At 38.4% G+C, this 26,901-nt stretch overlaps 1 protein-coding gene across 16 annotated transcripts in view; it reads left to right on the top strand.

The window, feature by feature from the left end:
- Nucleotides 1-2,788: 2,788 nt before the first annotated feature.
- Nucleotides 2,789-26,901, top strand: part of CREM (cAMP responsive element modulator) — a 70,799-nt gene continuing 46,686 nt past the window's right edge. For 15 of the 16 annotated variants that reach the window (XM_077771741.1, XM_077771739.1, XM_077771734.1 and 12 more), the window contains exons 1-3: nt 2,789-2,947; nt 11,908-12,009; nt 22,323-22,446. In XM_077771741.1, coding sequence (XP_077627867.1) covers nt 11,966-12,009; nt 22,323-22,446 — 168 coding nt within the window. In that variant the 5' untranslated portion in view covers nt 2,789-2,947; nt 11,908-11,965. Of the gene's footprint in view, nt 2,948-5,169; nt 5,190-11,907; nt 12,010-22,322; nt 22,447-26,901 lie in introns of those variants that run through there. The other variant, XM_077771724.1, reaches the window with a different exon arrangement.

Below are 26,901 nucleotides of genomic sequence, written 5' to 3'. Positions count from 1 at the left end.
ATAACAATGCTAAGAAGTAGGTACTATTCTTCCCATTTAAAAAACTTATGTCTTCATAACCTGCTCTTCTTTATCCCTGATATCCCACTTAAAAGTTTCCTATCTTTATCTTACATAAAAAAAAAAAACAGAACAAAAAACTGAAAAATCAGCTAATGGCATTTCTAATCAAATGTTTCAATTATTTTAAAGGGATACCCCTGAGAGGCAAGTGATTTGTCTCAGAGCCCAAACTTCTTTTAGAATCCTTCACTGTGGGTAGGCAGAATTATGCTCCCACCCCCTAAAGATGTCTACATCTAAATCCCTGTTAACCTTTGAACATGTCAGATTACTCGGCAAAGGGAAATTAAAGTTACAGGTGGAATTAAGCTGTATTACAGATAGAATTAAGCAGCTGATCAGCCGATTTTGATATGGGAAGATTATCGTGGGTCATCAGGGCGGGGCCAGTGTAATCATAGGGGTTCTCACAAGGAGAACTGGGAGGCAAGAGAGAGAATTGGAGAGATGGCAGCGTGAGAAAGAACCAGCAGTTGCTGGCTTTGGAGATGGAGAAAAGAGGCCAAGACCCAAGGAATGTGGGTGGTCTCTAGAAGATGAAGAATGCAAGGAAATGGACTCTTCCCTGGAGCCCCCAGCCCCTTGATTTTTAGCCCACTGAGATGTTTATTGGACTTTTGGCCTATAGGACTGTTAGCTTATAGATATGTTGTTTTAAGTGACTAAGTTTGTGGTAATTTCTTATAGCAGCAATAATAAACTGCACGTGCCTTTCCTGCTGCTATGTCATGGTCTCTCTCTTCAGATCCCAGGTACTCTCCTGTTCTCGAAAGCAGGTACTCTCAGGTACTCTCGAGAAGGATTTGATATTTACATCTTAGTGTGTGTTGCTTTACCACTAATTCTTATATTTTAAGCCCTTTATTTATTTATTTTACTGAGAGAGAGAGAGAGAGAAAGAGAGAGACAGTGTGGGGCGGGGAGGAAGGATGAGAGGGGGAGACAGACACAGAATCCAAAGCATGCTCCAGGCTCTGAGCTGTTGGAACAGAGCTGGATGCAGGGATGAGGGGCTTGAACTTACCATCCTATGAGATCATGACCTGAGCTGAAGTCAGAGGCTTAAGGGACTAAGTCTCCCAGGCGCCCTTTAGAATATGTACATTGTTAAAGAAATTTAGAAACAAACAAGTAGGTGGGGTACAATGTTTTGGGAAAGGAGAATGATCACAATTTCCCCTCAATCACTTGTAGCTAAAGATCTATTCGTCTCGAACTGGTCAACCTTGACCACAATGAATGGTATGATTTTTGAGGATATGGTAATCCTTTTTTATCTTCTTCCCTTCTAATGACCCTTTTTTCCCCTGAGCTAAAATGAGCTGTATTGCAGATATATAAATATTCGATGCCAGCCTTGTCTAACTACAGACTTGGTTGTTTTGCAAATCTAATTTTGTAAACGTGCTAGTGTTCCTTATTAAGAAATTACTATTTATCAGGCGGTGGAGATGGGCTTCATTTACTATATTGCAAGGAGGTACTTCAGAATTCTGCTTATGTCAAAAGGAGGAAGTGCACCACCAGGTTTTTATTCTCATCTGTTAGTATGTATCACAACTGAAAGTAACTCAGGTTAGCCAAAAATCTGGCACTAAAGAGACTTCAGAATTTTCTCCCAATCTACGGGGATTCTAATATTTCACTAAGATTCCCTCCTCTACCTGCTCTACGTTGATAGATGTTTTTATTTTTTTTCTCAGCAACTTTTCAAGTGGTGTCCTTGACATAGGCTTTGTGCATGATGCATTCCTGCGTACTATAAATTGGGTGGTAATCATGGTTTGAATTCGTTTTTACTGAATGTAAAGAGACTTATCTTCAAGCTACAAAGCCTCCATTTCTGAGGGCTTACTCAGCCTTACTTACAATTCAGTACGTTCTGAGTATTCCTAAGTGGGTTACTACTTTACAACGTTCCTCTTACTGGAAAGCCCTCCGTTTCCACTAGATGAAAACTAAACTCTCCTCTTTGAAAGGCAAGGATTTTTGCTTGTCACCAAAAGCCTTTCCTTTCCTGTCACATCTCCAAGTGGCGACTGTCGCTGTTTCAACACGATACTGACTTACAAAGTCACTGTTGAGGCTGCAGCAGTCTGGGTACAAGCCAGCTGGACTTCCCAGAAAGCTCAAGTGCAGAACCTAAAAGCGTTTAGGTCCAGGACCTAGAAGCGTCTTTCAGGATAGCAGACGCTGCAGACGCGTGGGAGTGGGAACGCTCCAGGTGTCGGCTTGGCACCCGCGGGGATCCGCAGGATGAGCCTCTGGCCGGGAAGGACCCACAAAGCTCGTGGACCTCAGCTTGGGATGGGACCGGAGCTGCCCTAGCCGGCAGCCCATAGAAAAAGCGAGCTGGAGGGAGAGGACACTACACCTCCGGTAGCTCAGGTTGCAACTAACTAGGCTTCCGGCGCACGCGCGGCGGGGCAACTTCCGGCCTCCAGCTCACCCCTCAGGCCCTGACCTGGACAGGGTCTTCCTCCCGGGGCAGCCCAGTTCCTCCTCCGGCCCCGCCCCCAGGCCTAGTCCTCCTCTGCACCCTTAGGCCCCGCCTACCACTCCTCCCCACCACGTAGGCCCCGCCCCCTGGCCACTCATTCCCTTCTTCCCCTCCCCCCGTTCCATTTAATTGTTGGATTGTCAGCGCTGCACTCCCCCTTGCGGCCAGCAGGGGGCAGAGTTCGAGCTTGGATTTTTTTTTCCGCCGGGCGTCCCCGGNATTCGCAGCGCTCTCCGGGCGGGCGGCGGGCTCGTCTGCTCGCTCAGCCCCCCTTGACTCCTTTTGAACTTGAACTTGGTACGAGTTGGACCAGTCTTTCGGAAAAAGCCTTATTGCCCTGATGAGTGTGGTCCTCCCTCTTTGAGAAGAAAAAGGAAGCGAGAAGTAAGGACGTTGGTTTTATTAACCACAGCCGACGATTCGTGGCACCTTTGTGTCAGTTTTATGTACTCGGGTTAGATATAAATCAGCGTTAACCCATTTCTTCTCCGAAACATCCGTCGGGGACAGCAGTGTTGAGTCACTGGAGTCCTCACACACGATAGGTCTGATGAAATAGCGCGAAGACCTTTATAATAGCCGAGAAGGAACAAATAATTGACAGCTGACAGAAATTGCAGTTTTTGTTCGATACTTTGGATGTTTGCCTTTCTAGAACCACCCAGCAGGGTTTCCAGAACTTGCGGAGTAGGGAATAGACACATTTTCCAACTTACTGCGTAGTACACGTAAGCTAGATCCCTAACTTTGAAATCGCTGAGACGTTTCCTGCCCTGCGCTCAGCAGAGCAGCTGTCAGTTTACGATCAAATTTTCAGCAGTTTTGACTTACAGGGTCAGCCTGAAGGTGACTAAAACTGAGAGAGCCTGTTTTAACAGTACCTTTTACCCACGTAACTTCTTAAAATGTCTTCCTTTTCAGGCTTAGTTTGGCGGGCTGATGAGAGTGCAGCCGCCAGCTTCCCTTTAAATAAACACAAACCTAGAGGTCCGGTATGAAAATTGTATTAGATTACATTAATAATTCATGTTCTCTGTTTTTTTTGGGGGGGGGTTGTTTGTTTGCTTTTCCCCTTCGGGTACCGCATTTTTCTCCTGGTCTTGATCCTATTTTTGGTTAACAAGCTGTTTTCCCTTCATAGTTTTTAAATCTTTGAACTTTTTTCTCCCAAGGAAGGCAAATTGCAAATAGTGTGTTTTGACCTATAAAAGCTAAGTATTTTTTTAAAAAATGGTATTTAAAGTATTTAAAGAACTGCTTTGTGATCCAGATACAACTTTTAAAAAGATATTTAAATGGAAATGCGTTTGATCCTGAATGAGTGAACACGTCAAGCATTGTCATGTTAAATGTCGATAATCACACAAACATTTTTGGTACGAAATCTGTAACTAGATCAGTGTAAGCAGATGGTTTCCCAGTGACTTGCTGGTCAACCTGGAATCATTTTGGTGAGTGTGATGTTGTAATTACCCTGATGTTTGTGTACATATCTTGTAAGAGTATATGAATAAATTTTTATTGAATGTATAAACACAGAAGAGCTCATCAGTGTTTGTTTTTGCATTGTTCTGGAAGGTTAATAAAATTTGCTTCTACTGATGAATTTAACAAACTCCAGACTCCATGGACTACTTTAGTTTCCTACTGAGGCAAGTCATTACTTGGTCAGAATATGAAATCTTGTTTAGAATTCTGGCCATTTCATGAAAAGTAGGTTATTAACATACATAAGGAATCCTGACTGAAACTTGACTGGTATATACATATATTTCTGATCTGTTTTCCCCAACTTGATATTCTCTCCAAGTTAATAACGGGCCAGAAAATTGAGTCAGGTTTATTGTTGAAGTAGTAGTCCATTGGAAAGCACTCAAATGTCCTGTTCCATATAGATAAATTTTTAAGTAAAACTGAAGAATACTAACACTAGACAGCTAAACTTTTGATATTTTGACAAGCAATTAACATTGGTCGTTAAGGAAATAAGCCTGAACTATCTTTGAATTCTGTTAAGTATTTTCTGTTGAACTAATGGATTCGATATATATATGTATTAAAAAGTCAACTTCGAGAAGAATTGTACATTGAATTCAGTTTTAGTATTGTCAATACAGATGGTTTATACAAATAAAGATTTCAGGGAAAGTGTTTCTCATCCATTACCCATAGGTACAAAGAAACATTTTAAGTCATTTTGTTAATTTCCTTTTAGAGACTATGCAAGATATTGTAAGATATTTAAAATACTTTCTGTTCTCAGAACTGTACAATAAAGAGTGCACTGTTCTTAAGAGTAAATCCTTTCACTCACAAGTTTTCTTTTTCTGATGCTTTAAGATATCCAGTAGAGAGTAAGGGAGAATGAAGTGGAAAACTGAAGGATAACACTAGTAGGATTTTATCTTGGTATTACTCAGGAAGACCACTTGAATCTTACTGGTGTAATTCAGTTATAGCAAAGTTTAAAAAGTAAAATATTGATCTGGCACATCTTTTGATTGACCTTTCCAGGAGTGATAGAGGAAATTGTCAGCAAGGGGAATGTAAAACAGTTTTGAGGAAAAGCATAATCTAGGAAGTTATGTGGCAATTTGCTTCAAGTCGTTTGGAATAACTCTCACTGGTAAGGGCAGATACTTGACTCCAAGAAACCTCACTAGCAGCTCTTTTGTGAGGCTCTTTTGATAGTACAGGTCTCTCAAAAGTGTGAAGCATCTTCATGCATATTTTCTGAACAGTGATACAACTGGACAATTAAATGTCAAAATCATGTGAAATTCTTTCTTTAAATATGTTTTTAATGTTTCTTTCTTTCTTTCTTTTTTGAGACAGAGAGACAGAGCACAAACAGGGGAGGGCCAGAGAGTGAAGGAGACACAGAATCCTGAGTAGGCTCCAGGCTCCGAGCTGTCAGCACAGAGCCCAACACGGGCCTTGAACTCACGAACCGCTAGATAATGACCTGAGTCAGAGTCAGATACTTAAATGACTGAGCCACCCGAGTGCCCCCCAAATCATGTGAAATTCTAACAATGGAGCCCGTGTGTGTGTGATTCTGATATTTTACATTGAGAATTTCACAAAATAAACTCCATTTTTTTAGTTATCTTATTGAACCTTTTTTTTTTAACACAGCAGACTTAAAATTAGACAATCCAAACTCAATGTCAAATGTCATACAGTTTTGCTCATAATATCAAACACCGTCAGTTCTTTTCATTGATAGCAAAAAGGTGATTTTGTTTTTGCTTACAAATATTTTAAACTGGAATTTGTGTCCTACCCTTGATATGATAAAGGCTTCTAGCTCAAGTACTGGAGAAGCTGTATCGTGCATAAAGACCAATACACTGTTGTGAGCAGTTGGGGTGCTTTTGCTCTTCTTTATACTGATGGAGAAGTTAAATTTAACACATTTAAGTATGTTTCAGCACTTTGAAAGGTAGCAGTTTTGTTCACATACACAAAATAGGACCAATCTAGTTAAGTATAATAACATTGAAATTCATTTCTCTAAGTTTTAACTAGTTCCAAGTGTCTTATCTACTCTTTCCCAGATTTACTAGTCACAGGAGTTGTACTTCATGTAGATAAGTGTTTTGAAATGTACTTAAAGTGCAGTAATATGATATTGAACAAGAAAGCCCTGCAGTGATTCTAGTCAAGCAAATAACTCCCACAGAAGAATTTTATTTCCTTCCCTGAAGTGGTGGTGGTGGAGAGGGTGGTATTTGGAGAGCTGGAAGTAGGCGATAATTATTTGAATTTTATTTTTCATTTCCTCCCTAGCAGTTGATTTTGCTGTTCAATGACTGTCAAATAGCCAACGGCAGGTGCCAGGCAGGGAGTAAACTGAGAACGTGATACTGATATAGTTAATCTTTTGGTGATTTTATAAAGAGTTAAGATTTCTTAAACAATAGCTATCTGAAGCAGTTAAAGTGGAGTGAACTTGAATCTATTAAAGAGCCACCTGATGTTCTGTATGATTCATGTTTAATATATTAAAGACATATTTACAAGTGTTTCTTATTTCTAAGTACTCTATTTACAAGTGTTTCAATTATTTCTAAGTACTGTTCCTGGCTACTTCTGTTTTTACACAAAAGTGTAAAGAATGTTATTGGAAAGTTATTTTAACTTTGTGTCACAATGATTACAAAACTTTAGAAGTGGTATCTGGCCTGTTGCTGCTATCCTGCTTTGTTTCCTGGACTCTCACCTAAAATGCTTCATAAGTCTAGGCTCATCCCTGTCAACTTCAGGTATTTGGCTTTTGGAATTAGTTCTCTCTTCTAGCCAGCCCTGCTTTTCCCTAGCTTTTTTTTTTTTTTTTCTTAATTCTTTTATTTATTTCTGAGACACACACACACACACACACACACACACACACACACACACACACACAGTATGAGCAGGGGAGGGTCAGAGAGAGAGGGAGACACAGAATCTGAAACAGGCTCCAAGCTCTGAGCCAGCTGTCAGCACAGAGCCTGACGCGGGGCTCAAACCCATGAACCGTGAGATCATGACCTGAGCTGAAGTCGGATGCTTAACTGACTGAACCACCCAGGCGCCCCTTCTCTAGCTTCTTAATTGACATGATTGAAAAGAACCAGCTTTATATGCACTTCGTATATATCATTCATATCTTTCAAACCTTACTGTTGCTATTTAAATCATGATTAACCTGTGAAGATCTCCCACTTTCCCAAGGAACTAACACCTTGCTTCATCCCAGAACCAGAGAAACATTATATTTTTCTGTGGTCTCTCTCTCTGTTTCCATAAGAGGTATACTGCCTTTTATTCCATGTTCTTTTCTTTTTATTTTGACACTAGTCCAAAAGCAGGATTTTTTCTAACCTGCCTTTATTGTCTTTCCAAAGCATTCAACTTAGTTTTCATAGCAGCAGCTCTCTTTTTTACATCTTTTAAATCAATTTAATAGTTTAATCTCACATGATGTTTAACAGAATTCCAAAATTACAGCAAAAAGTATGGCTAGCATAATCAAGTTTGGTGATAAGTATGACTAACCCCACAGCTATTAGGAACAGAAGTGCTTTGGAACACTAGAGAATAACTTGTGGACATTATACTGTAGATTGTATAGAAGAAATGGAGAACATTGGCTAATACAGAGGGTTGGTTGGGGAGGAGGAAGTTGGTTAGGTAAGCTTTTATATTCTAGTAAAGTTGCCCAAGAAGTTTGATTCTTACATAAACCTGATTTTTCCAGAAAGTTAAATTAAGATTAATGCAATTAACCACAGCACTGTAGATATTCAGATTTTGTAAGTGTAAATATAATGCTGTTTTTCTTTAATCAGCATATTTTAATTCCCTGTTATAGAGAGTTCTATAAGGGATACTTGATAGCAATGAAATTAATTGAATCTGCATGCCAGAAAATGAATAGAACAACAAACTGGTGAAGAGTAAGGTGAATGCCAAATGTTATTTTGGTATTCAAACCTAATATATGATAGGAAGTTTCTACCAGTATGATAAATGGCTTTTCTCCAGATACAGCACAGAAATTCACATATAGGCAAAGAGTTTTGAACTGATTTTTCTCCCTTGGTGTAAGCTCTTATTTGCCTATAAAAAACTAATCAGATATGCCTTTCTACTCTAAAAGAGAAAGTTTCCTTAGTAGATAGGACCTTAAAATTATTTCTGTAGAAAATTGGTAGTATACAGGACATTTTATCAGTATCCTTTGTGATTTTAGGTGTAAGGAGATCAGCTTAAAAATTATAACGTCAGACTGTAGCATGAAATATGATGAATTCAAGGGGTATGTTTTAGGCTAAGTAGAATATTTATCATATTAAGCTTAGTATGAGAACACATTAGGATATTTGCGCTCATAACCATTCAGGTGTTTGTGTACGTGGGGCAGGGGATGCTAAGTCAATCCTTGTCTACCCAAGGATAGCATGTTCTAGGATGTTAAAACCAGATTTTGGAGGAGATCAATAGTATACAGCTAAGTTTTTCAAAGTATGTATAGTTTATGCTTTAGTAAAATGGGATCACCTACTTTACAAATCCGCACAAGGTAAATTTGGACTTGGAAAATTGATGTCGTGGAAAGGTTTGGTATACCTTAAAATCTGAATGTTTTTATAGCAAATTTTATTAAGCCTCTACCAAGTACCTCAAACTATAATGCCAGAACTTTGGCTATATATGTATATTTTTTTCAATTTCATTTTTAATGTGTATTTTTAAAAATATTTTTATTTATTTCTAGGGGGGAGAGAGAGAGAGAGAGAGACAGCATGAGCAGGGAAGGGTCAGAGAGAGAGGGAGATACAGACTCTGAAATAGGCTCCAGGCTCTGAGCTGGCAGTCAGCACAGAGCCCGACGCGGGGCCCGAACCCACGAACCGCGAGATCATGACCCAAGCGAAAGTCGGACGCTTAACCGACTAAGCCACACAGGCGCCCCTTTTAATGTGTATTTTTGAGAGAGAGAGAGAGAAAGAGTGTGAGCAGGGGAGGGGCAGAGAGAGAGAGAGCCTTTGAAAAAGGCTCTAGGCTCTGAGCTGTGAGGACACAGCCCACTACGGGGCTCAAACTCACGAGCCATGAGATCATGACCTGATCAAGTCAAATGCTTAACCAACTGAGCCACCCAAGTGCCCTGAACTTTGGCTATTTATTAAGGCAGGGTGTGTATTAGAGAATTTTGAATAAGAAAATAAATAGCATGTTTCAATTTGCATTTTGAATAGAGTATTGTGGTCTAGTGGAGTGGATTAAGAAGGGCTGAGGAAGAGGTTTAGCGAAATTATTATAGGGAGAGACTAATTGCTTTATAGGGAGGCAGTTATTGCGTTAATTGTCAAATAATCAGTTTCAGAACTAAAGCAGTGGCAGTGAGGACAGAGAGAATAGAGCAGAGTCAAGATACAAGAGACACACTTATTGAAGCCAAGTAAGGTAATGGTCCTTGCTTATATTCCAAGCACAGTTAGACATTTTGTGTTTATTATTTACATTTTCTCCTCACAACAAACTCTCCATTTGACAGGAAAGAATGCTTAGAGAAATTTCTAATTGTCTGAGCTCATACAGGTAATAAGAGATAAAACTCAGGTTATTTGTTAATAGTGTGTTTTTATACCAAACACTTGCTACTAGATAGACCATGTTGGAGGACTCCCAGATGGTGTGGCTGGGGTGGTTGAGGCAGTGTTGATGTCAGTGACTGAGATAAGAGTACAGCATGAGGAGAGATTTAAACATCTGGGGCTTGAGGATCTGTGAACAAACCATTAAGAGATATCTAATAGAAGGATACATACATGTTGGAGCTCAGGAGAGGGAAGTGTAGGCTGGAGATGAGATCTGATATTGATCAAGTAAGGATGAAGTAGCCTAGGGAGTGTTTCCCATTTTTATGATGGGAAGCCTGGAAATACCAACTTTTACAGAGGGGGCACAGAAAACTGAGGACAAATGACTGGGTACTTTGGAAGAAAAGCATGAACACGGTGTCCTAAAGAGTTACAGGGAGACAAAATTTGGGAGTAGGAAATGCTGTAGGGATATAAAGAAGATAGGGACTAGATTGCATCCTTTTAGATTTGGCAAGCAGGCAGTCAGTCTGTGAGGACTTCTTAGAATAGTTGTGATGAAATCATTGTTTGATAAGCCTGCGTCAGAATCTGTTTTATCTGTTGGTCATTATTTTGGTACGAACTAGTTATTTTCTCTTGACATCTTGTGGCTGTGGTGGCTGAAGCTCGTACTTTTCAAGGATGATTGCCCTGGGAAGAGCAAGTGGGTGGCTCTTCTGGACTTCGGTGAATACCTTTTGCTGCTTTTTGAATTCTAAACCATAAGAATGTATTACTAAGTCAGAAACTAAACAAAGAAAATGGTATTTCCAAGAGAAATGTAGAAATTCATTTACTTCTCTCTTTTAATGTGGTACCATGATCATCATTATTCAAATAACGTCTTTAGTATTTTTTGTTTCAGTGTCTGTCTCCCTCCTTAAAATGTAATTTCCTGGAGAGTGAGGGACATTTTATCATCTATATCTTACAGTGCCTAGCACAAAGGCCTGGCATATCATGGGTGCCAATCACCGTTTAATAAATAAATGATCCCTGTCTTTAAGTTACATAATTTTTATGGAAGGTAAGATTTCCCCATGTAAAACGACAGTAGACTATAACAGAATAAGGTTTAATCCAAAGGACAGCACCATCCTTGCTTTTTGTTCATGTTGTAAGTGGCCCGGTTCAAATGTCTACCATCTCTTGTCCCTACGCTGGGAGATGGGGGACAGATGGTAGCCATGACCATTGTCCTAGTGTCCTTAAGCCAACCTGCTGAGTCAGTTTTAAAAGGACACCGTTTTAGAGGGGGCCACTTAGGGAGGGAACACTGAAAACAGTATTTCTGTAGCTAATTACCACCGTTGCTTGTGAAGATGCCTAGAAGATACTTAGGGCTGTGGACATTTGTCTTTTCCACCTCTGAAATAAGTGCTCCCAGTTCCTTTGTCTTTTCCTTTGCCAGTTTTACTTCATTTGGCTTGTCAAATGTAGATTTTTAAAACATAGCAGTAAAAAAAATGGGTTTTAATTGGTAGTGTCTAAAATAGCTTTTTAAATGGATTGAAGGTTACTGGAGGAAATTTTAAAGGAACTGTTAATATTTTACTTGGAGTTAAAATTCTTTGACAAAAGCCAGTTTTGAGGGGCACCTGGGTGGCTCAGTTGGTTGTGTCTGACTCTTGATTTCCACTCAGGTCATAATCTCATGGTACATGAACCCTCATTGGGCTCTGTGCTGACAGCATAGAGCCTGCTTGGGACTCTCTCTCTGCTGCTACCCTGCTCATGTGCACACACATGCGCTCTCTGTCTCTCTCTATCTCAAAATAAATAAACTTTTAAAAAGCCAGTTTTAAGTTTAAGGTAAATAAAAAATGGTTAACAAATTGTTGCAGTGGAATGAAATTTAAGTAAATGATAAATTCACTCCATTTATTAAGTGATTATTATTTTAAAATATAGTTGATTCCATGAACTATATGTAGTGTGTATTAAACGATTTAGACAATACTACTTTCTCTTTAGTAGGAAATAACCTGATAAACAGCACATGATTTATGTTTTAAATTTTTTACTAGAAGAAGATTGCATAGAAGTGAGATTGGAAAAAAAATACACAGTTGTTTTCAGCTTTCTATTCTCTTTTTTCAGTTCTATAGAAATTAGAGTATTCTCAGGTATTCTGGTATCATTTTGAGAGACTTTTTTAAAAAATAAAATATTGTGATCTACCAATTCAACATTATAATTTTACTGCAGGATAAATAAAGAAGAAAACGGGGAAGGAGCAAGTGCATTGATTACAAATGTCTTAATAATGAGCAAATGTGGCAGGAAAAAATATATTAAGACAAATCTAAGGTAGGTGGATATATGTTTTTCTGTTCTTTTGAAACTTCTGCTTAGAGAAGTAAAAGTTAAAATAATGGATAAGTGAATAATGTATATATGTTAGCATGCATCCATAAATGTATACATATGTGTATATGATACTAATAGAGAATGATAGTTTGTACCCTAAGTGGACAGCCATTTAATTAAGGCATTCATCTTCTACTCTGTACTGGGCTAGGCAATGTGGGGAGCAGTGGACATATACATTCAGCTTCTTTTACATGCTGGCCTTTTCAGTTAGAAAGGAGATCATATATAAGGATGTGAGCAGAGTTTTAGTCTTCTTCCTTGCCTTTAAGCTATGCTTATACCTAACGTTGTAAAACAAAACAGTCTCTACCAATTTTTTACAGGAATTTTTCGGGTTTTCTTTTGGCTGCCTTCTGGTTCATTTATTGGATGTAGCTTTAAAAACAAAATAAATTTTCTATGACATTTTGTGTAAAACTCTTCATAAATAAAGAATAGAAAGAACTAATAATTTTTCCTATTGCAGCTGGATTCTATTTTTAAAATTTTACAAGAGCAAATATAGTTGCTCTAAGTATAGTTTGTCTTTGCAAATGGGAATCAACTAAAGATTTTAGAAGTTTGTTAATAGAACATTTTAATATATTTAGGTAACTGCCTTTGTCTCATTTTTCATAGATATACTTGACCTGTATTTCCCTTTCTCTTCTTTGTTTTCTATCTTTTAAAAACACTTTCATGGGTACCATGATAACATCCCTTTAAAATGTTTGTCCTTTTTCTTCTCATTTTTCTTTCTACTAAATATTTTATATGTTCTTGATACAAAGGGATGCCTAAATAATTGGTCATTAATTGCCTTGGTATTTCTATAATTGTAAATATAATATTTATGAGTATATTCCTTCATATTCATTTTTTGAAGTTATATAATAGGATGTCTACCTATTATGTTATACTATACAAAAAGTACTGTACTGCTCTACTTCAGAAGTTATTGCAGTGTGATATAGGTCTATTAAAGTTCTAGAAAATAACAGAGTAAGCAAACAAACACAGTTCTAACCCTATGAAAGTAGTTCAACCTAGAAGTCTTTGAAAATGGTGCTAATGGATGGATCTTATTATTTTAAAATACATATATTATTTTAAAATATATTAATATATTAAACCAAATCCTAATATATTCAGAACATATTGGGATAACATTTATTTTTCTATCAAAGAAGAAAATGGTTTGCTAAATAATATAAAGATTTCAGAATAAACTTAACTTTCATTAAAAAAAGAATATTGTTACTACTATTAATCATTTATAAGTTTAAATATGTCCATTTTAGTAATCCCTATCTGTTTTTTAGAATTGTGGGACCAAATACTTGCCAGTATTTTGCTTGCTATTAGTTTATAGTTCTTAATGGACTTTTGTTTGTTTATTTTAGTTTCTTTTTTTTTTAATAGTTTATTGTCAAGTTGGTTTCCATATAACACCCAGTGCTCATCCCCACAAGTGCCCTCCTCCAAGCCCATCACCCCCTTTCCCTTCCCCCCCACCCCCATCAGCCCTCAGTTTGTCCTCAGCATTCAAGAGTCTCTCATGGTTTGCCTCCCTCCCTCTCCCCCACTGTTTTTCCCCTTCTCCCCCACGGCCCTCCATTAAGTTCCTCCTAATCCTCCTATACTTGCAAATATATGGTATATGTCCTTTGTTTTCGTTTCTTATTGTTTTATCTTCTGTGTCTTATTTTAAAATATTGTATAATTTATAATTACTAATTGGTCTTTCCCTCTAATAAGAATTATTATTTAAGATTAAAATATTGCTTAATTTATAGATTAACTTCAGTAAACTATGTTTAATATTTGATAGAAAGTGACATTTGGGGGAAAATATCCTACGATATCTCTCTTCAATTTTAACTATGAAATACATAGTGAACAATGAAGGATTATAATGGATTTTTAAAATTTTTGTTCAATTTTTTAACGTTTTTATTTATTTTTGAGAGAGAGAGAGAGAGAGAGCATGAGTGGGGGAGGAGCACAGAGAGAGGGAAGCACAGAATCTGAAGCTGGCTTCAGGCTCTGAACTGTCAGCACAGAGCCCTATGCAGGCCTCGAACCCATGAACCGTGAGATCATGACCTGAGCCAAAGTAAGACCCTTAACTGACTGAGCCACCCAGGTGCCTCTGTACTGGGTTTTTCTCTTACACATTATAAATGAACTATGTCTGGACTAGTGAGGCTCATTTACAGGTGTTAGGGTTTTATGTCATCATTTACACTGAGTTCTGATACTGTTTAAAAATGCCTAGTATATTGCTTGACCCATGTTGAACATTTAATTCTTAGTTGACTCTTCTACCCTGAGTCCTGGGGTTGGTGTTTAGTGGGTTTAAGAGAAGAGTTGTACTAGAGAACAGTTGGATATTGATCAGTAGTATAAACTTGCTTGAAAATGATAGAGTATGTATTTTAAATTGATTGTGCTGGCTTTACTCTTGTGTAGATGACTTTTACCTTCAAGTAAATAGATTTTATTTTATTTATTATTTTTTAAAATTACTTTTTTTTAAAAGTAATCTCTGCACCCAATGTGAGCATCAAACTCATGACCCTGAGATCAAGAGTTACATGCTTTATTGACTGAGCCAGCCAGGTCCCCCTCAAATAAATTGATTTTAGTATCAAACTTCTACTGAATGATCTGTACTGAGCACTATATGAGGCACTCCCAAAGAATACAAATGGTATATAATTAAAGTCCCTATATCCCAGTGTGAAAGACAATGCATATCTGGATGAAGATTATAGCAACAGTTGCCGCATATTCAGAAGCACATCTTCATTATTATAAAATGTTGTCTAAACTGGACTATCCAGGACACTGGCTGTGGAAGGAACCCTGGAGTCATAGTCATAAGACCTTGTTCACTCTCGGTCATGCTATCTATTATGTGCCCTGCAGAAAGTCACTTGATCTCTCTAAAGCTTATTTTTATCATTTTAGTGACATCTGACAGTTGCATAGTCTTCCCAAATAGTTGATTAGTTGGTTTATTTAACAATTATGGTAGATTTTGTAGTAGGCACTAGAAATACATTGAAGTATAAAATGTAATCCCTGTCCCTGTGCTTCTTCCACTAGTGTTAGTACTTTGTGAACAAGTGTATTACATGCTAGACAAGTACTATAATGGAAGTTTTGCATAAAATGCTTTCTAAACTCAGAAAAGAATAATTCTGCCCAAGGCTATTAGAATAGGCCTTTGAAAGATGGTGTCCTTCAGCCAGGCCTTGAGAAATTAGTAGACATTTGCCTGTTGGACAAAGAAGGGGGGTGAAGGGCATTTCAGAAAGAAGGAAGAACAGATATCAAAGATTAGAACTGGGGGAATAGGATGTTTAATTGAGATGGCATATGAAGAAGCTGGAATGAAGAATGTGGGAAAAAATGGAGTGACTGGAAATGAGGCCATAAAATTAAAATGGAGTCACATTGTGAAAGAGATTGAATGGCAGTTTGGTTTGGTTTGCTAATTGAAAATATGGAATTTGGAAAAAGACCTTAGTTCAAACCTGGCTATGCCACCCAATACTTTGATGGTAAGATCAGATTCTTATCCTCTTTATATCTGCTTTTTATCTCTAAAAGAAAAACTAACTATGCTGGTCTTATAAAGTTGTTAAGGATTAAAAGTAGTGGGATTTAACAACATGTTAGGCACCAACCAACAGTTGTGGTTATGATTATCGTAAGAACTTTGAATTTTATCCTACAGCCAATAGGGAGCTACTGAAGACTTTTAAGCAGAGAAGTATTTTAAGCAAAAATGTATGCTTGAGAAAGGGAGCTGTTAGCAGGGATTGGAGTAGGGAGATTGAGCGGTGGTAGAGGTGACTAACTTGTTCATTAGTAGGTAGACTCATCACACTTGGTAATGACGCTGTAGGAAATGAAAGGGAGAGAGTCTCAGAGATGACACCCAGGTTTTCACTTGAGCAACAGGATGGATGGTGGGGCCCCATTTTCTGAGGTAAGAAACTCAGAAAAGGAACATATTTGTGGAGGAAGAAGAGGAAATTAGTTTTGGATCCAGTGAGTTTGAGGTGCCTGTAGGGCATCTATTTGAAGATGTTAGGCATTTGAATATATGATTTTGGAATTCAAGGGAGACCTCTGGTCTAGAGATCTAGATTTAAGAGTGATAAGCTTGAAGCTTGGTGTTTGAATCTAGAGAAATGGATGACAATACCCAGAGGGAGATTTGAGAGTAAGGTGAGAAGGCTAAGCAAACCCCTGAAGACATGCAGTGTGAAGGTTAACATTGAGTAAGGGAAGGAATTAATTAGCAAAAGAGCTTGTGGAATTATCAGAGAATTGGATGAGAGCAGAAAATGCAGTATGATGACTTCAAGATAGAGTTTAAGAAGGAAGATATCAACAGTTTGGAATACTTGCTAGAGGATCAAACCACATAGGACTTAAAATGAACATTAAACTTAGTGACAGAGAGTGGTTACCTTTACTAGAGAAGCTTAGTGAAGCAGAAACCAGTTTAAGGTTGTGTAGGAATAGGTGGGAGGTAAAGAAATGGAGATAGTGTTGGGGAGCCTGGGTAGCTCCATCAAACATTCAACTCTTAGTTTTGGCTCAGGTCATGATCTCACAGTTCTATGTGTTACAGCCTCACGGCCAGGCTCTGTGCTGACAGTGTGGAGCCTGCTTGGGATTCACTCTCTCTCCCTCTCTCTCTGCCCCTTCCCTGCTCATGCTGTCTCTGTCTCTTTCAAAAATAAACTAAAAAAAAAAAAGAAAGAAATGGAGATAGTGTTGGTAATTCTTTAATGTAGTTTAGCAGTGAGAGGAAAAAGAGACGTTCAAGGGAATAGTTAGAAAAGAACTTCTGGTTTAGTGGAGAGGTGTGTGTGTGTGTGTGTGTGTGTTTGAGATTGACGAGATCTGAACATGTTTAAATCTTGAAAGGAGGAAACCATTGAAGAGAGGAGAGGATAATTGATACTATAGTGCCTAGACATCCAAAGGACAGATGAAAGAATTTAAGAGTGGGAAGGTAGGAGGCAAGGTAAAATGATGGGTGTACATATAAGTAGTTTTTGATACGATACTAGGAAATTGAGGTAGTACTCATCTGAAACAGGAGTTTAACACTGAGTGTAGGAACTCAGGGACTTGAGAAGAAGGAGGAAAATTTGAAAGAGATATGTACAGAATGGGAAAGTAAATTCACTAGTAAGATTGCTGCCCCTTTGAGGTTGAAAACCATGAATTCAATAGCCTTAATAGTATTGTTTTATAATTTTATTCAGTATTGTTTGTCAGCCTTGGAGAAGGCATAAAGGAGATTGAATTGGTTTTATCTGAAGTTGGTATTTACTAAGCAGATATAACAAAAAGAAAAGGGACAAGCGAATTTAGAGTATTGGGAGACAGAATTGAAATGAGAAACCATGGATTCTAAGCTAAGTAGGATGGGATATGAAGAAAGGGCGAGGCTGATGGAAGGGGAGAAAGTGGTCTGGAGATCTCAGTGTGGTGGAACAGATGGTGTGATGAGAGTAATCAAGGGTGGGTGTAACCTGGGAGGGTAGGATGTTGTAGTTAGAGTGGGATGTCAGAATTATTTCATAGGTGGAATAGTTTGGGACATGGACTAGGTCCACTGTAAGAGCAGCTAAGTAGATGGCTGAAGTGGAGTAGAGAAAATCTTGGACTGAAGCATCAGGGTGAGGCAGGGGTCCTTCCTTTGAGTGTTGAACATAGACTAGTGGAGAGGAAAGCTTTTAAGTCAAGTGCCAAAGTCTTCAGTTTACATCCTTGATGTGAGGAGATGATTATCACAGGGGTGAACATAGGATGGTACGCCTAATAATCTTGGGCCTCGATAGAACAGGGGTTTCTACAAAGCGGAGGAATAGCTGAGAAATAGCGTGGAACAAAGAGGATACCAGATCAACATCCTGATCCTCGTTAGATGTGGGAAGACACGCCGGTCCCTCTTGAGAGGGCTGTAAGGGGTGTTGGGAGTTCCAGATAGCACATTGCAAGGGCTTGGAAGGAGAATAGGAGTAAGCAACTGAATTATGGGGGGAAAGGAAGCTCTTGTTTCGAGAGGTACAGTGGAGTATGGGAGGAGCTTACATCTTTGATGGTGACTAGGGAAATAGGAATGTGAGGTATTAATGGATGTGATTCTGGCATGGATGACGGGGCATCCTGGTTTGGTCATGACTTACATGGAAGCCAAGTGTGATGTGTCATCTTTAGATTGGACGGGAGCAGTTGTGAGGAGCAACGACTCAGCAGTGTGGTCCGGTGTTGGCACAGGAGGTTACAGTGGATGACGCCAAATGTGGTGGGGAGGATAAACACGGGTGGCTGCTGGCCTTCCGTTTCTGCCTTTCTTTACTAGGAGGCTCAGGGCATCAGGGCATCCTGATTTGGCTGATATTTAGCTCTGTGGGTTTTTGTAGCCGATCTGGTACTGACTCACATGTAGACACACACTTGTAACCTGTAGCTTTGGCGTTTGAATGCTCTTGACTAAATGAAGGATTATTAGGGAAGGGATGGGTATGTGAAAACTCCAGACCGAGGTGTGTCGTAGGAGGGAAGTGTGCACAATACACACTCAGGAGTCATCTGCATATAGGACTGAAGAAGCATAGTATGTAGATTGAAAAAAGGAAAATGGCGAAGGATTGAACTGTGGGAAATACCTAGAAGGAAAAGGGACCAAATAAGGTGATTGAGATAATGTATATAAAAACACTTTCACATGTAAAACATTTTGAAATGTTTAATAACGTATGAAGTCTTTTATTATATCTCAAAAAATGAGTCCTAGTTTCAGGTGACCTTTTAAGCATTAGAGGTTTTTTTTTTCTTAAATGTTTATTTTTTGAAAGTGACAGAGTGAGAGAGAGAGAGAGAGAGCATGTGAGCAGGCAGAGAGAAATAGAGAATCCCAAGCAAGCTCTGTGGGGTCAGGACAGAATCCAACACGGGGCTCAGTCTTAGGAATCATTAGATCATGACCTGAGCCGAAATCAAGAGACAGATGCTTAACCAACTGAGCCACCCAGGCGCTCCCATTAGAGCTTTTGTGATTAGTCTTCCCGCATTCTATTATGTGTATCCCTCTTTCCTTAAAGTAGACTGAGCATATTAACCTTTAGTTGATGACTCAGGATAGTTATGATAAATATTATTGAATCTTCTACATTTTTCAATTTCTTAAACGTAAAAAACTTGGCAACTTTACCCTGTATGGACCCAAATTGCCACACACTTGGAATTCTAGATCTGCTTATTATAATTCTGTATCATTCCCCCTCTATCCCTGCCATTGTCTGCTGTCACTTCTTTTATCTAGTATATTTAGAAACTAGATGATTGAGAATTATTTTGAAATAAAAATTAATGAGCTTAAAGTATGAACCCCTGAGAGGTTCTCTTTGTTTGAAAAGTTTAGTGTATAGACTTCAGGCCATTTGTTTTACTGATTAACAGGTAACTTTGACTTATTGTTCACTTGTTGACTGAATTCTATGTAGATATCAAACAGTTGAAATGGTATACAATATAGATGGACAAAATACACGCTGAAGGACCTAGAGTAGAGGAGGCACATGAGTGAGGGGGACATTTTTTTTCCTCTCTAGAACATTAAAAGCTGTTCTGGTTCCATCCAACGTTTTCTAGCCCTACTTCTGCCAGTCCTCCTTTGCCTCTTCCTCACTGAATCTTAGTAGGTTCCCTTAGCAGCCGTATTCTCTACCACAGCCAGCTGTTGTGTTTTCTAACCATCTCCTTACTTTCCTTCCTCCCATAGTTCTCCTTCCTCTTCTATCTGATGAAATTCTTCTTTCTTATTGTTCAATATACAACTCATATGGCCCCATCCTCAGGCAGATGTAATCCTTACTTCCTATATTTCCCAAAGCATTTTATGCATAACATCCTTCACACAATTTAAGAAGTTACTTTGGGGCACTTGGGTGGCTGTTGGTTAAGTGCCTGACTTTGGCTCAGGTCATGATCTTGTGGTTTATGAATTTGAGCCACACGTCAGGCTCTGTGCTGGAGCCTGGAGCCTGCTTCAGATTCTTTGTCTCCCTCTCTCTCTGCTCCTCCCCTCCCCTCCCCCTCCCTCTCTCTCTCTTTATCTGTCAAAAATATTAAAACATTTAAGAAAAAAAGTTACTTTACCTGTGTTCCCCACTTGTGGGTCTACCTGATAGAATTGACCAATAAGCTAAATTTTTCCTAAATTTTAATATACATCAGAATCTCTTAGATATAAAAAAAATTAGATGCCCCAGAAAGTTTGATTCAGTAGATTTGGGATTGAGCTTGGAAATCTGCTTCTCACCCCCCACCCCAAAACAAGTACATTGGTTACTTCTTTGATAAGGGTTGTCCAGGAACCCACTGATGAATGAATTCCTTCAGGGCAAGGGCTGTGATCTACCCACTTTTGTATTTTCAGGGCCTGTCATGTAGATAGTGCTAACTGAATGTTTCTAACATGAATAGTTTACTGGGGAAGGCCTTCCAGCCTATAGGGTTTGAGTAGAGACTCAAGTTCTTGGCGGAGCCTTAGAGCATAAAAAAGTGTAAGAAATAGCATAAGACAACATTTCTCAGGTTGTTTTCAAAACACCACTTCTGGGACATGCCAGGTGGAAAAAGTCTTTGGTGGTCAGATACTTTTGGAAAATGCTGCCTATTGCACCCTTCACCTTCTGAAAGCACACTAGCATATTTAGGCTTCTGAGAAGTTCAGCAAAGAAAACCTTTTAACCCTGGATTTTTACAACTTTTTCACTAAGTGTTCTATTACCCTCTCTCTCTCTCTTTTTTAAGTTTATTCATTTATTTTGAGAGTGAGAGCACACAAGAGCAAGATGGGGGAGGGGCAGAGAGAGAATCCCAAGCTGGCTCCATGCTGTCAACACAGAGCCCAACATGGGGCACACGGGCTCATTCTCATGACCACGAGATCACGACCTGAGTTGATATCAAGAGTTGGGTGCTTAACTGATTGAACCACCTAGGCATCCCATCCCTTACCCTCTTTTAAAGATAATACCTTTTCATAGCCTGCGGAATTAATGTTCTGAGGTATTCTCTTTGGGGACTGTTCACATAAGTAAAGCCGTAGGAATTGTCAGTTTATACAGGGTGATGATCTATACTTACCTACGCTATCCTGGAAAATAATAAGAAGAGAGATCAGGGGAGTTGAGGAATGTTGAGGGAAAGACCTTTTATCATAGTAGACAATACATTTTTATCTTTTATAATTGCTCTAAATTGTCATGATCAGTTATAAGTGCTGAAATGCTTTTCAGTAGTGAGGAGTAACTCATAGACAGGTTTGAGAATGGAAGGCTTGGATTCAAGTAATGATAATTGAAATATAAAAGAAGATACTAAGTGCAAGACATAGATGAAAGATATGTAGGATTTGTAACTAAATCTGGAAGAAAGGTCTGGACATTTTAATTCAAAGTTCTAAGTGGCTTGCATACTTTTGGGCTATGTATTTAGGCTACTAAAGTGAGGAAAACACATTGTATCATTGACAGTTGAAAAGATGTGTAACAGTAAGCAGCATAGTTCTGTAAGTTTGTGAAATTTGATTTTGTTTAATTCTGTTGTATTTTGTATTTTCTTCTGGCAGGATAAAATATAGAAATACAGAAACCATTAACTTATACTGAAATCAGAGGTAAAATTATGTCAAAGGTTTTTCCTGAAAAAAATTAGATTCTCCTCTTTAAGGAACTGGGGAGCTGCGGAACGTGTAGTCAACCCTGTGTGATTCAGTTTGAGAGGCTTGTGTATCAGAAACTGATTAGTGCTGGCAAAGCTAGACACATCTTAAATTATAATGCATTTAATTTAGACAATGGGGAAATTCTTTGATAGTATATATTATCAAGCAGGTTTTTAAGCCTTGAGAGTCCTAGAATATTTATACTTGCTGTAAAATAGAAAACCTACTTTTTTCACTCATTTATGTTAGAGGGCTTAATGAGACATTCTTATAAGGTTAAAATTTTTTTTAATAAATGAATTCCCATTTTGCAGTGCTCTTTTGGTAATGTTTATATCTGGTGACCAGAGTTTGGAGAGTTAAGACTCTGACACTGAACCTATTTCTTGAAAAATAAGATAGAACAGTTGAATGACAGAAATGAATATCAGAAAGTGAGGTAAAAGCAGAGAAATCTTTCAGAAAGGGCCTTAATACGTCTTCCTTTTTATTGTCTTTTCAGACAAATGACCATGGAAACCGTTGAATCTCAGCAGGATGGAGGTGTAGCAGATTCTGTGGCAGAGAGTGAATCTGCTGATATGCAGATCCAGACCGGCCAAAACTCAATCCCTGCTTTAGCTCAGGTAAATTTAATGTAGGCAGTAGGAAGGCATTGAGGAAAGTGAAACAGTATGGGAATAAGAAGTATGTGCAGATTGTGTTTTCTTGAAGTTGACCTTAAGTTTCCCCTGTTCCCTGGTTATCAGCCATTCTTACTGATTTGATTTCAAAGAGAAGATACGTTATTTTAATTACTTTTGCCTTGTAACAGACACTTTGCGATGCTCCCTCCACCACTGCCATTATGCACAAGGAAAAACAAAAACCTGTTCACAATATGTAATCCTCAAATTACTGTTTGAGAAGGTTGGTAATTCCAAGTTGGTATAGTCTTAAATTCTTAGGTAGAAACACAGCAGAAGTCTTACCATTTGCCCAGTATATATCTGGTTTGATTTTTAATTTCTTTTTAGTTAGGTCTTTGAATTGGTGTCATTTAGAGCCTACCAGTATGAGTTAGTGCCTGGTTCTCAGCTCCTAAAATTTATTTCTGAGATATGTATAAAAATATGTAGTAAAAACAAACACATTTGTTTGTTTGGCTTATCAAGTATTTATTGAGTACCTTCAGTGGCTAGGTATTATGCTAGGTGCATAGACGTATAGTTTCGGGGCTTAAATATCTCATGGTTTAGTGGAGAAGACAGGTATTTGAATGATAATTCTAATAGTGTAAGAAGTGCCATAAAACATTATGTACAAAATGACTAAGGCTGACAGGAGGGAGCAGCTGCTGGCTGGGAGTACTTTGCCGAGGATTTTACTTTTGAGCTAGATGTAATGGGTTTGATGTAGGAGTTTGCCATGCGGACAAGAATAGGGTAGCATATTCTAGGCCAGGGAAGAGTGTGTGCAGAGGCACAAAGCCAGAGAGTACATGGTGTCAAGGAACTATAGCGTAGCATCAAGGCTGGGATTTTGAACTGGTAAAGGTATGTAGAGGTCATGTACATTTGAGAGTGTAGCGTATCCGGGATTCTAAATATACTTGAAATGTTTTCCATATTCACTGTGGTTAGAACACTAGTAGCTGTGTGGATTGTGTGGAGGTTGGATTGGAAGTCAACCAACTGGTAGAGACACCATTTATGTGGAGTCATGGTAGTATGGGATATGGTGCAGTGGTGAGATTTTCATAGGATCTTGAAGGGAGATTAGAAAGGACCAGATGGCTGACTGGAGGTCCAGGGAGACCACCAGGTACTTCCTGGGTTGTCTTAGGCCAGACTGGTTCCTGTGAGGTTTCTTCTTTCCTAAGACGGGGCCCCAAGCACCCAGCCTACTTTCCTTCCTCCTTCAAACTCCTAACACCCACTCACTCCCTGGGGGTTTTCTCACAAGTGTTCTGTGGAATTGCGTCTCCCTGGCAACACCCCCTCTATGTTACCCTGGCACCAGCAAGCAGACCTTTTGCTATTTAACAGGAGGCGGGAACAGCCTTTTTGTTATTAACAAAATATATGTTCATTGTGGAGAAGTAACAAAATATATATTATAATAAAGAAGAAAATAAAAACTGTCCATAATCTTAACATCCAGAAATTTAATCATTGTTAATATTTTGGTATATATCTTTTAGTCTTATGATCTTTGTGAATAGAATATGGTACACATGTGTTTTTTCATAAATTTGTGATCCTCTAGAGCTTTTATCACTATGATTCCTGATTTGTAATCTGTAATTAATTAATTAATTAGTCTGTAATTAATCTGTAATGAGAACAGGGGTTTGAGAAAATTAGAGCAGGGGTATGGGAAGGCTGAGTGTTTTGAGGAAAGAAAGAGAGAGACACACTTGTGAGAAGGCTGAATCAGATCTAGGAAAAGCTTGTGGTTTACATTTATAATGCTTACTTTTTTAACAGTCTCAACTAATCAAATGTTGATATTTATTAAATCTGGATAGCAAGTTCATAGACTTGCTGTAGTATTTTATTTTCTACATATCTTAAAGATTGGATCAAAAAATAAACTATGATTTTTATCTTACACATATTAAGCATGTTGAGAGATTAAGAAGTAATCTTTGTGCTTGCTGATTCATTGATTATTTGGTTAACTAAGAGTTATTTTCTATGCCATGCATGGATCATGATTTTTCGAAGAATTAGGACACAGTTCTTAGTAGTCAAAATTTTTGAAATTACCAATTCACATTCTTGTGATGCCTGAAGCTGTTCATTTATGAGTATTCGTTATTATTATGCAGTATTATATAAATATTAGGAAATCAGGTTGAACTCTTTACTAAACCTATAATGCATGCTAAAGTGACTGACTCTTCTGAATAATTCCTGATGTCAATGTATACTTGCCACTTGTTTCATTTTTTTCAGACTAGAGGACTGTTTTGCTTAGAGAGGAATCTGTAACATTTAATTTCCTTTTTACATGGTCAAATTATCATTAACTAGTGTAGGAACAAAGGTGTGACCAAAAGATTCAATCAGTTTGATTGCATCTGGTCATTTGATAGTAGTAGTTTTGAGTACCCTGGCCTTTCCAAAGCTTCTGCTAATCAAGGGTGCTCCAAAACTGTCCCATTCATGAAGATCTGACAACTTGAGCTTGCTCTTTGCCCTCAGGCCTCAGTGTGTACCAAGAGAAGCTAGAGTTTTAAGTTTCCAGTTTTTCTGTTTTATAACTTCCCAGATATAAGTGGAGTCTTTCCCTTCTGTATGTCTTCAAAAGTATATAGAAGTCATAGTGGTAATAATGTCAGAAAGTGAGAAAGCAGGAGTTTCCATAAACAGGCCCTGGGGTGACAAACACTTGAGGTTAAATTGTGAGTTGGCTTCCTTCTTGCCTGAATTATTTTTCATGTTGATTTATTTTTAATTGAAGCTGCTTTCTTCTTTGTTAAGTGTGTGTGTTGCCACGTAAGACTATGTTTCATTCCCTTCTCCCCTTGGAAAAACTCTTGGTAATAAATTGGAGAGTTTATTTTACTTTACTTTCTTATTTTTAAAGTTTTTATTTATTTGTTTTGAGAGAGAGAGTATACACATGTACAGGGGAGGGGCAAAGGAAGAGAGGATCCTAAGCAGGCTCTGCTTTGACAGCTCAGAGCCCTACTCAGCTTGAACTCACAATCATGACCTGAGCCAGTGTCAGACGCCTAACCCAGCTGGGCCACGCAGGCACCCCTGGAGAGTTTATTTTAAATAATCAAGCTAGGAGGAAACCCTGTCCAAAAGCCAAAAAGGTGAAAAGCAAAATTACTATAGATAGATAGATATAATTCTATATACAAGTAGTTTTTAAATAGTCACACGTCCTCTAGAAATAATATCTTTAAATGGATGATGAGAAGTTAAAATTTATTTTATAATGTAAGATTTCAAATATATACAAGAGAATAATGCTACTATATATATAAATTCATGTATATATAAACTTACTAAGATTTTATAGTCTCCTCTGTCTTTTTTTTTCTTTCTGTATTTTAAGTATTTTAAGCAGCTCTGCAGATTTCAGACATCATGTCATTTTACTCCTACTTCTGAGTATACGGCTTGTAAAAGATTATAGACTTTTTAAAATGTAACAAATGTCACAGTCATACCTAATGAAATCAAGCATAATTCCTTGACATAACATGCACTTCTTATTCACATTTCCCCATTTAACTCTCAAATGTGTAATCTACTCTGAAAGCAAGAGTGAGTACACCGTGAACTTTTTGTAAATCTCCTGGGGATTGTTAATGCCACCATGAAGATGTGGGTAGGTGAGGTAATAATCCATGTGGAGCCATTAGAAAGGACGTGTTTAAAAATTTTTTTTTATGTTTTATTTATTTCTGGGGGAGAGAGAGAGAGAGAGAGAGACAGTATGAGCAGGGTAGGGTCAGAGAGACAGAGAGATACAGAATCGGAAATGGGCACCAGGCTCTGAGCTAGCCGTCAGCACGGAGCCCGATGTGGGGCTCAAACCCACAAACCGTGAGATCATGCATGACCTGAGCCGAAGTCGGATGCTCAACTGACTGAGCCACCCAGGCGTCCCAGAAAGGACGTGTTTTTAAACTAGCTTTCTGGAGCCTCATTCCTTAGAGCAGCTGATGAAGTCTGCGGGCCTGAGTTTGGCACCTCTACTCTGAAAGCTAAATAACTCTTCTTTATAAATGACCAGTTCTCAAGCTTTCAGCAAAGATGAAGGAGCAGAATCACAGGAGTCATGGAGCTCAAAGCTCTGGAGATCATCAGGGCTATCATCGTGCCTCAAGAGAATTTGCTCTAATATAAAATTTAGCCTTTCCATTGGACCAGTGTATTTTCGGAAACAAGGGAGCAGAGAAAACCACTATGAATGTTGTTCAAGGAGTATATGCTCTGCTGATCTCCTTTCTTATTCTGTCTGTTCTAAATGCAAACAGTATGTAGTGAAGCGCCTCAGAATAAAGCAGTCCCAGAGGCGCCTGGGTGGCTCAGTCAGTTAAGCAGTTTAGTGTCCACTTTGGTTCAGGTCTTGATCTT

This window comes from Crocuta crocuta, unplaced genomic scaffold (genome assembly GCF_008692635.1).
Source record: "Crocuta crocuta isolate KB4526 unplaced genomic scaffold, BGI_CrCroc_1.0 scaffold457, whole genome shotgun sequence".
NCBI classification, from domain to species: Eukaryota; Metazoa; Chordata; class Mammalia; order Carnivora; family Hyaenidae; genus Crocuta; species Crocuta crocuta.
This window is presented reverse-complemented; position numbering and strand designations above follow the sequence as displayed.